This window comes from Pristis pectinata, chromosome 11 (genome assembly GCF_009764475.1).
Source record: "Pristis pectinata isolate sPriPec2 chromosome 11, sPriPec2.1.pri, whole genome shotgun sequence".
Lineage (NCBI taxonomy): Eukaryota > Metazoa > Chordata > Chondrichthyes > Rhinopristiformes > Pristidae > Pristis > Pristis pectinata.
Genome location: NC_067415.1, coordinates 28,017,670 through 28,035,528, shown reverse-complemented (window position 1 = coordinate 28,035,528; position 17,859 = coordinate 28,017,670). Strand labels below are relative to the sequence as shown.

General features: G+C 39.2%; 1 protein-coding gene across 4 annotated transcripts in view; it reads right to left on the bottom strand.

The window, feature by feature from the left end:
* The window catches only part of rnf6 (ring finger protein (C3H2C3 type) 6), a 41,040-nt gene extending 24,476 nt beyond the window's left edge, over nt 1-16,564 (bottom strand). The window contains exons 1-4 of one of the 4 annotated variants that reach the window (XM_052026106.1): nt 16,433-16,464; nt 3,736-3,821; nt 254-345; nt 3-128 (exon numbers count right to left, since the gene is read on the bottom strand). In XM_052026106.1, the coding sequence (XP_051882066.1) occupies nt 3-41 (39 nt within the window). In that variant the 5' untranslated portion in view covers nt 42-128; nt 254-345; nt 3,736-3,821; nt 16,433-16,464. Of the gene's footprint in view, nt 1-2; nt 129-253; nt 346-3,735; nt 3,822-4,067; nt 4,121-16,432 lie in introns of all 4 variants that reach the window. The other 3 variants (XM_052026104.1, XM_052026105.1, XM_052026107.1) reach the window with 3 other exon arrangements.
* Between the last annotated feature and the right edge of the window lie 1,295 nt (nt 16,565-17,859).

Sequence of the window (17,859 nt, the reverse complement as noted above, 5' to 3'; positions counted from 1 at the left end):
ACCCTTGTCATAGCTGGTACAAGGGAGGATGCAAAGTACATCTGGGCCCCTCAGCTCAGCACACAATGCTCTGTGCTGGACATTTGACCTCCAGGTCATCTCTGACTTCCATATTTCAATGCACATGTCTGGAAATCAAAAGATGAGCCAACTCACAAGGAGGATATGACTGGCAGTTCTCCAAAGAACTGCTCCCCAGTATTAAGTACTATTTGTCCCATTGTGAGAAACAGGTTCATGAGAAGCAACTTACCCTGCCAAATGCATCCAGTTAAATTACATTTTAATATAAAATGGAGTCAAAGCATTGCACAAAGATGTTTCCTGGTCAAGCAGCCAATTATCCTAAAATAACAAAGTGAATACATAATTAATTGTAGAAGCAGTCACACCTATTGTACTCCATATGTTCATTGGTCCAATAATGAAAAAGTTGCTTGATCATACCTTTCTTGAACAGTGCCCTTAAACATTATAGTGAATAAAGGATAGTCACGGATGACCCTAAAGCTGTCAACACAATTCAGTATCAGGCACTTTGAAACAAGTTACTATTATAGCCTGCCAAGTTTCAATTAAAAGCTCTGTATAGCTTTTTGATTTTCTCTTAACACTGCTCTTTGCCCCTTCATTGTTAGATTGTCTTATTCAGTTAACTGGGTTTGGGGCTTCCCTTTCATTCCTTCTTTGTATTGATAAAATTGTTCACATACTTTTGTGTTAATTTCATTCTACTTTCCATGTTCGTTGGAATTGATGCCCACGTTGCTTGCCGTTACTGGTCCTCAGGCAGTATAAATCATTGAATCACTACACCTTGATCTCTGGGGCCAAAAGATTTACTTTCATCAAATTTCTGAAGAGATCCTTGTGATTCCAGTTGATAATTCCACATTTAGTCAATCCTGACCAGGGATCTTTGCTTTACTCTGATGTCAAATATCAGCTTGGCTCCGCTGCTTGCAATCTTTACTCTGGATCAGAAATCAATGGCTCAAATCCTATAATGTACTTAAATCACATAATTTAGTGATACATCAATGCAATTCTGAAGTGCTACTTTGTCAGAGGTGTCATTAGTATGAAAAAATTAGAAATTGGTCCATAATATCTTTAAAACAAGATACTGAAAAGATGAAAAGGTCAAAAGAGAAACATGAGATTCTGGAGATACTTAGTAGGTAAGGCAGCATCTATGGAACTAGAAAAAGATCTATTTAAAAATCATCGACCCAAATTGTTAACACTCTCTCTAAATGCTGCCTGACCTATCGAGTACCTCTGACATTTTCTATTTTTATTTCAGATTTCCAGTGTCTGCAGGTTTTTGCTTCTCAATTACTGAAAAGGAAATTCTCCTCAGTCCTGAGTTCCTTCAGCAGTTTGTTTATTGGTCCAGATTCCAGCATCTGCAGTCTCGCGTCTCCATTTTACTACTCCACTGCGAATTCTCTTCAAGACAGGCCAAAGTTGAAGCAGCTTTCTTCCACTCTTCAACGGGTATTCTGAGCGTCCCTTGATCACTGTTCTCCTACTGCTGTTTCTACTGCTCGAGTTCTGATGAAGGGTTTCGACCCGAAACATCGACCATTCTTTTGCATCCACAGATGCCACGTTCTTCCAGCAGTTTGCTTTTTGCTCCAGATACCACCATCTACAGTTTCTTGTTAAGTTTGACAAAAACATAAGAAGAATGGAGAAACCTTTTCTACCAAATTCATTAATTCGGAAATGACATGATCAACATTCCATAATTTTTATGAGAAAATTACTGAGAAATTGGCTTATGCCTTATCTACAGTAAATCTTCATAGCACATTAATTTCCTTGATCGTTTGTGCCATTTCCAATTTAGCTACCCACATTCTCTGATATTTATTCATATGTTTTTTTTGCATAGCAAACAAAATGCACTAGAACAGATTTATATCTAATAGTTCAGGCTTAGCATGGCTCTAAATCACCTGAAAGTGTCTAATAGTTTTTGAGGTATGCAATATACTTGATGAGAATTCTGTCTCAGCATATTCAAAACATTTTATGACAAAACAGTTGCCATGATCTTCTCACTAGGCATTTAGCCTTTCTGCATAATGAAAGGAAGAACAACAAATGTTTCTTAGCACTGCAGCATCCTGACAGCAGGTACTTAGAGTGAAGTCATAAGTACAGTATTACAATATTACTCACAAGTGACACTAGATCTAGACAGGATATTTACACTCAAGACAATTCTCATAAGACTTTGGTAATATTAATGACAACTTTTTGACACTGATGTTGACTCATGCCTACTTGATATAGCTAAAGATGTGCAAATTCATCTTTGTTCTAAATCAGTTGAATGAAGAAACAAGTGACTAAATCAAAACAGGTTTCTTTGCACAAATCCTGGTGATAAAATGTTAGTGATCTCACCTGGACAACTCAATACAAAGCCAGGTTTTAACAATGTCGCCCTAATTATGCAAATGTGGGTGTTTGTCAGAGCAGTAGCAATTCAGCACTGTTACAATAAAGTACTGTTTTAGTTTTATTCAATATACAAAACGTGTGGCTAATTAGGAACAGACGTGGCTAATTGCAGTTCTGATTGGTAAATAAGGAGCAAATAATAGACACCTAATGCACGGGTACATTTTATGTGTTTGTCGAGAAAAGGCAAGATGAAAGGCAGCGTGTTGCACGAGCTTTATAATCTTACCCATGTTTTTAGATATTAGGAAAAGTGTGCTATACTGAAATGGATTTGCCATATTCACATCTATAATGAAGTTAACAATTTTTATATGCAACTCTTCTCTATTTCATTCCTTATCCATGGAATTTTCATTTGGAAGAAGTCAACTAAACACCAACAAAAATACATGAAGTCTTTATTTTTGAAGGCAATACAGCACTTTCAAAATGCTTAAGGTTTGAGTTGTAACACAAATAGGCAACAAATGGAGATATTGAGAGTTTTATATTCATCTTTACTTCCAAAAGTAAATCAATTCTGCTAAAAAAACAACACAAGTTCTCATGAACAAAATTTGGCAGAAACCAGCATTAATTTCAGTTTACTATCTGCTTAATAGCAATCCAAAAGCAACCATTTCTTGTATTTACTTGCTGTTTGTGAGAGCCTGTCATGTACAAGTTGACTGCCACGTATGAACCCTTGAACAAGATTAAGCATACTACGAAGCATTTTAGGTTTTTTTGACTACATGATATGGCACTCTATTCAAGTACATTTTCCTCTTGCACCCCTGGAAAAGAAACAATAAAATGCTTGCTCTCCAAAAGGTAATACCACTCAAGCCATCAACCTCTTTCTTTCAAATTACAACTATGCCTCTGCATTTTGTTCCTCTCAAACCTCCCAACTACAATCCCAAGTACTCTTCCCTTTATTCTACACTTCAGCAACATTAAAATCAAGACATGTCCAACTTTGTCATCCTTTCTGGACTGCTAGAACTCTGCTAGAACTGTCACATAGCATAATTTCCTGCTTCAAGCCTTGAAATATTAAGATTATCATTGACTCTTCAGTTTTTTTTCTGACTTATTTAAAAAAGTTTTAAACCTTGGCGGTTTTGAATCTTGTTGATAATTGACAAACAACCTGTCAGCTTCCAAAGCAACGAAAGAAAGCCTGTGGCAATTTTGCCTACTGAAGACATGCTTCCCTGACTACTCAGTAGGCAAACTGCCTATTGAACTTTTGGTGCTATAGTTGATCATCACCTGTAATGAGACTTCAACATCGGTGTTAGAAGTGTCCTCCATACTTTCGGACACGGTGTTAGTCTTACGTGGACCCAGAGGTGAATCTGTGAAAACAAAAATGGTGATTTTAATATGGGTTTGTAAACAGCAAATAAATTAAAATTATTACAGTAAAATTATTGTAGATGAAGAAAGATCACTTACATTAGATATCAGCAAAAAAAATACAGGACATTGGAAGATTTGCAATACCTTCCACCTACACTTGCATGCTTGTTATAGTGGGCAATGAGCTTTACAATAATATGTTTTACATTTGGAAAATACATGGAAATTATTCTATGACTTACCAGATCTCTCAGCAGTTGCAGAAGAGTAGATGGTGTTGTCTTTACACTTCGGTCTGTAGAGATGAATTATGATATCTCACAAAAGATTTTATAGGTGGCCAGCTGGTACTACTTTCACCCTGCATTCTGCTGATTTTTGAGATTAATATTTTCTTTATTAAAATCAAAATCTGATGGATATTCAGAAGCTTAAAAGTTAACTTTTCAAATGATGCTAAACAGTACTTCATATCACTGACTTTTATATATAAACAAACAGGGGATATTTATGTTTTAAAGAATAACTGATTTTCCCAAGTCCATCCCTAGATTAAAAGGGTCAGTTTTACATCAACCTGGAATCATTCTTTTGAGGTTCCTTTTCAATTTATTTACACTACTACACCTGGTTTTGCCACCGGCTGTATATCCCTCCCCACGTGTTCACATTTTCTCTGCAGTCTTTACGCGCATGCTGACACTATATCTCTTCCAATGCTTCCAAGATGTCAACCAACGAAATGACATACCTTTCACCCAGTTCTATTCTAATCTCTCTGAAAGAGAAGTCATTGCATGATCCATTCCCACTATTGCACCAGTACTTCTGGTGTCCCACACGCCATGCGGTTTCCATGGACTTTAGTAAGTTGGTCCAGACAGTTAGGGCACATGGGATCTAAGAAGCATTGGATCCAAAGTTGGCAGAAGGCAGTGCGGGATGGGTGCTTTTCAAACTGGAAGTCTTTAACCAGTGGTGTATCACAGGGATTGCTTCTGGGACCATTGTTGTTCATATATGGGACCATATATATATAACTTGGATGAGAGCTCCCTGTAAATGGCAACACAGGTACTGAAGGCAGCATTGGGTATGCTTGCCTCCATATGCTGGGGCATTGAATATAACAGTTGGGATGTCATGTTGCATCAGTACAAAACATTGGTTAGACACCATTTGGAGTATTGTGTTACACTACAGGACGGATGTGGTAGCATTAGAAAGAGTGCAGAAAATATTTACCAGAATATTGCCTGGACTGGAAAGCTTTACTTGAAAGAGAGAGATTGGGCATGCTGGGTTTATTCTCACTGGAGCATAAAAGGATGAGGGATGACCATAGAGGTTTCTAAAACCATGAGGGACATAGGTTTGAGATGAATGGGGAGAAATCTAAAGGAGATCTGAGGACAGGTCTCCTCCCCCCCCCACCCCACCCACAGAGAGTGGTGGTTATATGAAACTAGCTGCAAGAAGAAGTGGTAGAGGCAGACGCAATCACAGTGTTTATAAGGCATTTGGACAGGTACTTGGATAGAAAAGGAGGAATACAAGCCTAACCCAGGCAAACGGGATTAGTGTAGATAGGCATCATGGTTGGCATAGATGAGTAGGGTTGAAGTGTCCACTTCTGTACTGTACGCCTCTCTATGCTTGGTCCCATACCATTTTCCTTTCTGCATTCTGTGCCTCAGTAATATCACCCAAAACGACAGAAGTTTCCACACACGTGTTGAATACACTCCATTTTGACTGACCAACATTTTCCTTAACCCTCTTTTTTCTCCAAAAGGTCATATTGGTTCTATAATGGACAGTAAAGGATAATCAGAAATTTTAATGTGGGAATTAAAGCCATTGCCTCTTGACTCATCATAAATTCCACTAGCAGACGGGTAAAAAAATCAGAGGGGACAGGTTTACAATGATTGGCAAAAAAAAGAGGTGACATAATACTACATGCATTCAGCATTCATGATCTGGAATTACTTTTAAGGAAGGTGGAAGCAGATTCAGTCATTTTCAGAAGGGAACTAGATAGCTACTGGATAAGATTTGGGGAACGTGACTAATTAATTACTCTTGCGGACAGCTGGTGTGAGCTCAATAGGCCAAATAGTCTCCTGCAGTGCAAAACCAATTCTATCCACCTCCCTGGCATTTAGTTGAAACTGATACAGACCACGTGCATTCTTAGTATCCTATATGACTGACAAAAGAGTTTCAGATAACACATCAATTACTGACCACATCCATCTCTGTAACATCCAGCTCCATCCCTGCCTTGGGTACAGCTGAAGCTGCCATCCTCCTGTATCCTCTAATGCACACCTGGCCAGCCTTCCTGAGTTCACCATCCATAAACCTACTAATCATACCTGTTTAATCATCACTCCAAGATTTCATAGGACAGATACATATAATGGTTATAGCATGGGAGGCTATTCATCCCAGCAAGTCCACACTGATTCTCTGTAAGAGTAACTCACTAGTTCAGGAACAGTTTCTTAACCTCTGCCATCAGTTGCAACTCGAAACCCAATCATAAGACTTGAAGGGAAAAATTTGAAGTTACACCATTAGCAAGTATACAGTGTTTACCGGGCTGGGAATTGGTAGGAAAATTGAACTGCATTTATAAAACATGCCCTCAGGAATATTCCAAAGCAGTTACCATCCAATGAATAACAAAGTATAAACATAATTGACACAAAAGTAAAAGGATTAGCCACTGAATGCACCTATATCAACATGTCTTAAATAGTAAATTGAATAATGACCACATTTCTGCCCGTGTTTGGATGCAGGATAATGAGGAAAACTCCACTCTTCTTCAATTAGTGCAACAGGAGCCAGTAGATGGGCCTTCTATTTAATATCTCAATTCAAAGTGCAACATTACTTTCTCAGCATTGCATCAAAATATTAACATAGGTTATATGGTCAAGTGCTTGAATGAGGCTTGAATCAAAAATCTCTAAGAAGTTCTCTCTTTACCTTCACATCCATTACTGCAAAATGTAAGCAGCAATACAAACACTTACTGAGGGACAAAGTTTCCCATTTGAGAGGCATTAACAATAGAATGTACATTCTATTATTGTGAAGGTGCAAAGCAAGGCTGCACAAACACTAAACAGCAGAACAGCATCTTTTGCATAGTACTAAGCAACCTCATAACAAATCAGATCGAAGTTCTCTCACATACATGAATGGTGATGACATTTAAGTAGTTAATAAAGGGGGCTCTGATATTCTCATCCTCAACAAGGAGAGAACCTGCATGCAAATATGAAAGACAAGGCTGAAAAGTCTGCAATTATTTGCAGCCAGAGGTGCAGTGTGGATGACCGATCTTAGTTTCCATCTGAGATCCCCATCATCAAACCAATCCCTCACCAAAATGGGTGAATTAACATACCATCAAAAATAACAGCCAGGAGTTCCAGATACTGCAAAACATAGATTTCAGCTTCAGAGAACCACAGAATATTATCTCACAGTAATGAGCCCTATCAACCCATCTCATTCATGCCAATGCATGAATCCCATATACAAATCCCATTTGTCTGCATTAGGCCCATATTACTCTATGCCTTCACCGTCTAAGTACCTGTCCAAATACCTTTTAAACATTGTAATTGTATCTACATTTACCACCTCCTCAGGCAGCTCACTCCAAATAACCATCACTCCCTGTGCAGAAAAAGTTACATCTTGGATTTCCTTTAAATTTCTCCCCTCTTAAACCTTGTGCCATCTAGTTCTAGACCACCCTGCCCTGGGAAGGAGACTGTGACCATCCACCTTAACTATGTCCCTCATGATTTTATAAACTTCTACAAAGTCACTCCTCAGCCTCCTACATTCCCGTGGGAATAAACCCAGCTTATCCAATCGCTCCTTATAACAACAGCCCTTCATTCCAGGCAACATCCCAGTGAATCCTTCCTATATTGTGGCGATCAGTACTGTACACAATACTCCAAATGCAGTCTATCCAACATTTTTTTTTCTACAGCTCCAACATGATATCCCAGTTCTTATACTCAATGCCTCGGCCTACAAAAGCAAGCAAACCTAAAACCTTCTTCACTACCCTATCCACCCGTGTCGCCACTTTCAGTGAACTATGGACTTGCACCCCAATGTCCCTCTGTATATCAAAGCTCCTAAGGTCTCTGCCATTTACTTCACGCCCTACCAGGATTTGACTTCCCAAAGTCATTACCTCACACTCATCTGGATTAAATTCCATCTGCCACCACTCCACCCAACTTTCCAGCTGATCTATGCCTCTATACGTTTAGACAGCCTTTTTTGCTATCTAGGACTTCACTGATTTTCATGTAGTCTGTAAACTTACTGATGATTTTTCATGTAGTCTGTAAACTTACTGATGAAATCACCTACATTCTCATTAGAGTCATTTATATATATTACAAACAACAAAGGTCCCAGCACCGATCCTTGTGGTAGAACACTTGTTACAGACTTCCAGTCAGAAAAACACCCATCCCCCACTACCCCTGCCTTGTATCACCACTCAGTTCTGGATCCAGTTTGCCAACGTGCCTCAGATCCCATGTGCCTTAACCTTCTGGGCAAGCCTACCATGTAGGACCTTGTTAAAAGCTTTAATGAGGTGTAAACCACATTTACAATACTGCCTTCATTAATTTTCTTAGTTACCGCTTCAGAAAACTCAAATTTGCAAGACATGATCACCCCTGCAGAAAACCACGCTGACTCCTTCTAATCAATCCCTGCCTTTCTAAGTGAACATAAATCCTGTCCCTCAATCTTCTCCAATAACTTCCGTACCACTACCGCAAGGCTCACTAGCCTGTAATTTCCAGGCTTATCCCTCCTATCCTTTTTGAATAAGGGAAAAACATTAGTTATCCTCTAGTCTTCTGGTACCTCTCACATGGCTAATATGGATGCAAAAATCTCCAGAGCCCCAGCAAACGTTTTCTTTGCTTGCCTAAGCATCCTGGGATAGAGCCCATTAGGCCTTGCGGATTTATCCCCTGAATGTGTGGCAATATTTCTAACATTTCCTGATACAGACATGCTCCAGAATATCAGCATTTCCCTCCCTTAGCTCTCCTGCCTCCACATCCTTCTTCCTGAGAAGTATTCATTTAGGACCTTGCTCATATCCCCTGGCTCCACACACAAGTTACCGTCTTTGATCACAGAGGTGATCTGCTCTTTCTTTAGTTACCCTCTTGCTTCTAATATACTTAATGAAAGGTTTAGGATTCTCCTCAATCCTACTTGCCAAGGTCATTTCCTGGCCCATTACCTTCCTAATTTCTTTCTTACATTCTCTCGGATATCCCCTTTAAACCTCAAAAGGAGTCACTCAACGCCAATACCCTATGCCTGACATACGCTTCCTTCATTTTCCTGAACAAACCATCAATATCCTTTGTTAAGCAAGGTTCTTCAATCTTACTATCTTAGCTTCTTACCCATACAAGGACATGTTAACACTAAATTCTTACTCTCTCGCTTTTAAGTGCCTTCCACTTATCGGATGTTGTTTTCCTCTCTAGAAGCTGCTCCCAATCTACTTCCACCAAATCCTGTTTTACACTATCGAAATTCACTTTCCCCCAGTTTAGGGCCCTATCTTGTGGGCCAAACTTATCTTTTTCCATGGCTACCTTGAAGCTTACAAAACTATGGTCACCATTCCCAAAGGGTTCCTGCACAGGCACTTCAATCACTTGCCCATTCTCATTCCCCAAGTTAATGTCTAATACAGCCCTTCCCTAGCAGGGCTCTCCACGCACTGCTTCAAACAAAACTTCTCCTGGACGTATTTTAAGAATTCCACCCCACCTAAGCCCCTTGCACTATGCCAATATTAACTGTCAAAGTTAAAATCCCCCACTACTACAACTCTATTGCTTTTACATCCTTCTGCCATCTGCCTACACATCTATTCTAATTCAAGCCTACTATTGGGAGACCTACAGTACAATCCCAAAGTAATTGCCCCTTTCTTATTCAAATAAATAGGCTCTGCTGCATGCCAGGTCTAACCTGACTCAGACTCAGCAGACAGGTATCACAGCACAAGATCCTATCACTGGTTTTGCCCAAATAAACAAATGAGGGCTAAGTTCTTCAGATGGGAAATTGTGGAAGGTAATGTTGTCACTGAATGACATGAGGAGTCCCATCTCAGAGAACAGACAAAAAATCTCTGGCAAATCAGCTGTGTAGAACTTCAGGCTTCCTTGTTTAGTGGAAGTCCCAAACTTGGACGTACACCTAAGGAAGGAAGCGCCAGCCTTAGTGCATCTATCTGCTGTTATTCTGTAAAAGATTCAGGTCAATATTACACAGGCTAAAACCAATCACGTTTGGATCTCAACTTGTGCAGAATCAGGCAGAGATCCAAACTTGGCCATCATTACTCCTCAGGGGTCATAACAAGGAATTTTTTGGAAAAACAAAAGAGACAAGCTTGCATTTATTCTGGCAACTTTCACTGTCTCAGGATAGTCCAAAAAGGCTTTATAATAAAGCACTTTTGAAATACACTCACGCTTACAATGTAGGAAATATAGCAGTCCCTTCACATATAGTGAAGTCTAATAGTCACTTAGTAATGATCAGATCACCTGCTTTATAAGATATTGATTCAGGAATAAAAATTGACCCAATCTTCAGGGAGTTTCTGGGGAACTTTCCCATTCTTCCTTGGAATGATGGAAATGGAACTGGAATCTTTTATCTCCACTTGGAGGAGATGGAATCTTGGATTAATTGCTCTTCCAAAAGAATAACTTCCAAAGTAGAGGATTCTCACAGTGTTTCACTGGAATATCATAGAATTTGCAAGTTCAAAGACACTGCATACCATATGGCCCCTCAAACCTACTCTGTCATTCAACATCATGGCTGAATTTCTACCTCAACTCTACTTTTGAAGCAGGGGGAAATTTTGCCTGCTGGGTCTTAACAAGGCCAACGCAAAATTCCTATCCTGACTAGTGACAATTCAAACAAAACTGATGTATTGTAAATTTCAGCGGTCAATTTCATATCAAGCAGGCATAATAAATCCAACTGATCTTAACCACATTGACTTGGACATGTAAAAATGTAGTGTCAGTTATTACAAGACTGAGCTCTTGTGCAGGCACACCAAATCTGCCTCAGTTATCTCTTAACTTGATTTACTGTCATGAACTGATGCTAATCTGACTCTTTCTTTGACAAAATCAGGCATGTTATCAGGTTCAGAAGAGACTTTGCTTCTGACCCATTTTCTTACTGTGCAGTAATCCTGAGCATCAGATACTGCTGAGATGTTTCCCATGGTTGAATTTATGTGGATTTTGCATGTGCTTTCAGCTCCTCGTTCTTGGAGAATCCCCAACAAGTACAAAGAATCCCAGGCTAATACAATGTGGATATGTAAAAAAGAAAACTGACATCTATTTCTGCTATTAGCAGTTACTAGGATCTAGCAGCACAAAAGCTTTTAAAGATGGTAGAGTATGTGAAGTTGACCATGTACTGGAAACATATTTTGCATTATTCTATTTCACAGAAGCCACAGGCTGTTAGCTGATTCAAGTGAAATTTACTGTCTTAATCAACAGTTAACCATTAGATGTAGTAGATAAGTTTCCCCAAGTACAGTATGCTTTTTTAATAGTTAATGTAGGAAATCTCAAATTGCATAAGACAATTGGATAAAGGTCTCACAATGAGAACATAATGGAGCTGTTCCTCGAGTCATCTCAAATTAAGTTGCAACCTCCTTGATATATACATGAGACAATTTGACAACTCCATCATTTTCCTCAGTACAATGGACCCAATGATGATGGGCCTCTAATTACACATGCTTTACATTTTGACTGGATAGTCTTATTTTCAAAGAAAGTCAATTCTACAATCATAAGAGAACAAGAAAATAGGAGTAGGTCACCAGGCCTCTCAAGGCTGTCCTGCCATTCAACATAATCATGGCTGATCTAAGGAATGTCTTGGGGCTCTCCATTTCTTTCTAGAACATAGATCCAACCAGTTCCCATCTACTGGCATTCTCCTCTGCCTGGCAGAACTTGTTCTTGGTCTGAACTACTTCTCTTTTGATTCCTCTCACTTTCTACAAATCAAAGGTGTCGCCATGGGCACTTGCATGGCTTGTTCTTGTTCCAAACCTACTCTGGTGCCAATCTTCAAATCTTTCTCTGCTACATGACTGCATTGGTACTGCCTCCTGCACCTGTGTGGAACTCTTCAATTTTAATCAACTTTGCAACTTCCACCCCACCCTCAAATTTATGACACCTCTCTCCCCTTTCTGAATCTCTCCGTCTCCATCTCAGGAGACGGACCATCCACTGACGTTTACTATAAACCTCCAGCTCCCACAGCTGCCTAGACTATGCCTCCTCCCACCCTGTCACTTGTCACATTATCCCTTTCTCTCAGTTTCCCTGCCTCTGCTGCATCTGTTCTTGAGATGAGCCCTTCCACTCCAGGACATTTGAAATGTCCTTTTTTTTTCGGAAACATGGCCTCCCTTCTGCTGTGATCAATGGAGCCCTCACTCGTATCTTCTCATACTTCTGCTTTCATTCCACCTCCCCCCAGACAGAACAGGGATGGAGTTCCCTTGGTCCATATTTTTCACCATAGTAGTGCTGACCAAATCTACATGGGTTGCTAATTTACTGCCACCTTAATAGCCACTGATCGACAAGATTCCTCAAACATTGCAATATAAACCCCAGTGAAATTTTAAAATAGAAATCACAGCTACACACTGTAACACAAGTAACGCATGCCTCAACAGGCTCCAAATGAGCAACCTTAGAATGATGGTTCCATGGAGGAAAAAAAAATGATATCAAGGCCACTATGTTTCTTGCACATTTTTAAAGGTGTGTTTTTTTTAAACTCAGCACAAGCTTGGCAATTATGTGAAACCACTTCCTTCAAGCAAACCAATCTATTCAAGCTTTCTAACTGCACAATTCACTCATTTTTAAAATCCCCATGCAAAGGAGTCCTTATTACGGCCTGCTGCATCGAGGTGGTAGCAGTAAGATACTCTCAAATTCCCAAGGATAGTATGTTAGGAGTTTTAAACTTGTTAATGATCTGCACTAGCCCAGAAGTAACACTTTAATCAAGATTAAAAGTGATCACAATTCACTATTTTTTGTGTTATAGTGTACCAATGCAGATTAATACACCAGTTTTCAGCATACCATTCAAGGAACATGTGCTTCTCTCCAACAAGTCTTCTGTTCTTGAATATTCAAAATAGTCTGCAGTTTAGCAGATGAGCAGATAACATGCTCCTGTTTATTTATGACTTGAGTTGCAAAGAAATCACTGACTACTAAAATCTGCTGCCAGGTCCGCCCTATTGGCACTCACACAGATAAGATCACTCAATCCATGCCCTGTAGTATCCTACTTACAATAAAGTTGCCCATCAGCCATTTCAATTTGGAAATCATTCTTTGATGCAAGACCAGGACCTTCCTCAATAATGAAGAGTTGCACTTTTGGCTATGCAAATATTTAGCCATTATCTTGGGCAAATTAAACACATGCAACTGACAATTGTGGTACATCACACTGATACCTGGTCGAAGAGGTATCAACATAGTAATGCATCATTTTTGAAGTTCCTGGTATAACATATTGCAATAATTAGAAAACCATTTTCTTGAACCATCCATTGAAAAAATTGTCCTGAACTTGAGAGTATCTTCAGACCTATTTGTTCTGCAAGAAATGCACAAAGATCTCAAAGAATGCATTCTCTCAGAAAGAATTGAAGAAACGCAGCCAGGCTTTCAATATAAGTAAATATTACTGAATGATCACAGCTGTACTCCCAGCCATTTTCTGACTATATCAGTAAGCTCTTCACCTATTTAGCCAACATGAAATCTTATGCAAGTGGACAGTTACCCTTTCACAGTTCAATGCCCCAAACCAATCTTAAGAAATCTTCAGTAGTCAATACTTACCTGGCAAAGCAAGATCACAGATATTTCTTGCACTTGAAGATGTAGTAACCTTTGAGGCAACTCATCAAAAGCATCTAAAACTGTTTGTGCTCACGATCAATCTTAACAATTTAAGTACGTTTCCAACCTGGTCCAGAAAGTTATTGACTGGAAATATTATGCAAAAAAATAATATTCGCTTTTATTTTCATAACAAAAGTTGTGCATTAAAAGACAATATCTAGAAATATTAGGAGACCATAAGTGACCATAGCAACTATCCGCATTAAAATTTCTTTCAATGTTGTTACATTTCTGTATAATAAGTGTTAATGACCACATTAAAATGAAAACTAGCCATATATACATGCCATGCAACAATTATAACTATGAATTCCCTGCCAAAAGAGGCACTGTTGCACCACCAGTGGTAGGTGTGCTAAAATTATATCATACCCAGGATACACAAGCACTTCCATTATAGAATGTCCATATGGGAATTGGTAATGGAAATATAAAAATGAGGACAGAATACGACTTTACAATGGATACTGAATTAGATTAACCTGCCCTGGTCCAATTATTATTTAGCCTATAACTCCACCTTTAGACTTAACTATTCCAAATATGCAAATCTACCAAATGATTTTTAGTTTAATAACAACATTACAATATAAAGTTTAATATTTTTCAACTGATATGCTCTCTAATCCTGAACACTGGCTTTTCTTGTTACAACCTAGACTAGCAAAGGAGTCCAATTCTTTATCATCCCACCGCTTCTCTTTTTTCTGTGCCCCAGGAGAATATTACGCAAAGTAATAGATTACAAGGAATTGTTAAACCAACTTTAGGTTTGATAAAAAAAATCACTGAAATAATGTGCTGTATATTTTTGAGCAGTGTCCATGTGCTCAAGTATCCAAGGCAATGGAACAAATGTGTTTTCTCCTCAGAGCCAGCATGGACCCAATGAGCCACAAAGCCCATTTCTGGGTTATTATGAAGAGTAAAAAAATGATCATTACTAATGGACATATAACAACATAATTAAACTGTTTTAATCCAACTACTTAGAACCATTATTGTCTACAATGCCATTTAAAACATTAAAATGTAAAACAAAGTATTACAAAAGAAATTAAATAGCATTATGTTGCATTATACCATCCTGATGACAGTCAGTGCTGCTGGATGTCATGATTCAGAGAAGCAAGAATTCAGAGTAATTTACATCAAAGACAATTGAGGATATGAGCATTAAAATTGTCAGATTATACGTTTATTTGTAACTATAAGAGATTTGTACACATCTTTCATTATACTCCCTTGAAAATTCCTTTGATGTGTTCAGCCAAGTCTACTGATAAAGTCAGTAAAAAGTCAAACAAAGAATGCAAGAAGTGTGCACTGTCATCCCAACAAAATGGCAGCTGGATCACTATCACAGATACAGTAAATGTTTTTTAAATGGATCTGAGAAATACCAGTTTAAGTACAGTTTATACGGTAGATTTTACAGTATTCAACAGACAATGAGGGATTGATTTCCAACTTAAAATACATTTATTCACTAATACTTCAAACCTCAACAGCTTAGAGTCATATAATGCCATTGAACAAAGTGAGTGATAAAGAATTAGGAATAAATTTTACAAGGAATGATTGCAGCATATCAACCTAATTGAAGGGAATGGATGTTATCAAACTGTTAAGATGGTATAATAGGTAGCAACATAAATATCAACCTAAAATTAAATTATACCACTTCGTCCATTATGTGCTAAACAATCGCCTATAAATAACGTGCACCTTATATAATTAGTTATCTAGGTTTTGTTCAGTTTCTGTGATGACACCAGAGATGTCACATTGCTCAACATTTTAATATAAAATGATAACACCGCAAAAATTTATTAAGAACATATGATGAGGATGATGGGAAACTTCAACATAGAATATATATTGAATTGCCCTAGATTACTGGGTATGTTATTAGCCAGACACAAATGTACTTGGAGAACACTACATCACTAAAAATTAAAGGAATGCATTCTCATTACGGAATGCATTTGTACTTAAACCTTTCAAAACAATTAATAGCACAATTAATGTTGTGGATCACATTTTAGCCTTTTAGGGCAAGAAAAAGCCATGAGTAGCCAGGAAAACTTAATAAAGCAAAGTCAATCAAGATGAAACAAATCCTATAACAAGGAATATTCGCCAGATAGGAAAGAAAAGCTTTTAAAACCCAGTTTAGGCCCCAGCCCTACAAGCCTAAATACAGCCTACCATGATTGCAAACGGTAACTCAGCTATTGACATCTAAACTAACCACACAGAATTCAAATAACCTCTGACGCCATTTTCTGCGACAACATCGATCCAATCAACATTTAACGGGGGCGGGTCTAGGTCATCACGTTAGCTTGATCCGCAACGGATTGCTCAACAAAACCATTTAATGTTAATGAAGAATAAAAATGGAGTAGATGATCTTCTACGTTTTAAAATAAATCCTGGCAATTGTGCTTTTCATTACTCTTTAAAGAAACTCAAGAAAGCACGGCGGCCAATGTGTTAGAAAGAGGTGATACCTCAGAGTCGACCCTCCTTCGTCGTTAACGCCGATTCTGTTTCACAGCTGCAGATCTGAGCGTAAACCCAGCGACGGCGCTTGCGGCTCTCGGCACTGACGTAGCGCCGGACGAATGAGCGCCCGCAACACAGCACCCTGGGTATGGGATGACCCAGCCAAGCGCGCTGGGGCTCGGGCCACGCCCCCGTGCTCGTCCCCAGCGCGGCCCCCGCACGTACAGCAACGCGGCCGCGCTTGTTCCGACTGGTCCATCAGTGAAATGTTATCATCGGATAAAAGAGCCTCCAACCTCTGTCAACATTCGGTACTCACTTGCCCCATTCTACTGAAAATATTTTAAGTGATGGGGAAATAGGTACTAGGAGAGGAGCAATAAGATGTTCAGAGAACTGTACCAGAACAATAGCGCCAAAGATAATCCAGAAAAGAGTGATCAAGAGTGATCGCACAGAGGTTAGACGCCAATGCTCCAGAGAAAACAATCCAAGTTTCTCCAACCTCTCCATATAGCTAATACACTCCAATCCAGGCTCCAGGCACATCCTTGTGAACGGCTTTTGCACCACTCTCCAAAGCCTCCACATCTGTCCTATAGTATGTTGACCAGAACTGCATACAATACCCCAAATATGGGCCGGCCAAAGCTTTACACAACTGCAGCATGACTTTCCAACTTTTATACTGAATGCTCTGACCGATAAAACAAGCATGCTGTATGCTTTCTTTACCATCTTGTCCACTTGTGTAGCCACTTTCAAGGAGCTATGGACTTGCACCCCAAGGTCCCTCTGTACATTAATGCTCTTAAAGATCCTGCCATTTACTGAATACTTCCCTCCTGCATTTGACCTCCTAAAGTGCATCACCTCCCAACTAAACTCCATCGGCCATTTCTCCACCCAAATTTCCAACTAATCAATATCCTGCTGTATCTCTTGACGACCTTCTTCTTCATGATCCACAACTCCACCAATTTTTGTATAGTCTGCAAACTTACTAATTAAACTACCTACATTTTCGTCCAAATCATTTATATATACATTACAAACAACAGAGGTCCCAACCATGATTCTTGCAGAACACCACTGGTCACAGACCTCCAATCAGTAAACCACACTTCTACCACTACTCTCTCATATGACCGGGCCAATTTTGTATCCAACTGACCAACACTGGATCCCATGTGACTTAATCTTCTGGACCAGCCTACCACGAGGGAACTTGTCAAATGCTTTATTAAAGTGAAAGGAATAAATGCTTTTGATGAGTAGCCAATTGTACCTTCTTCTTAGGCAGTCCCTCAGGGTCAAGGGTAATTTGATTCCACTTCAGTTCTGAGGTCTCCAATGAGGCCAATGTAGGATGCACAAATTCTGCCACAGATGGGGCAGAACTTGCTAGAGAGGACAGGTGAGTTTTTGAGGT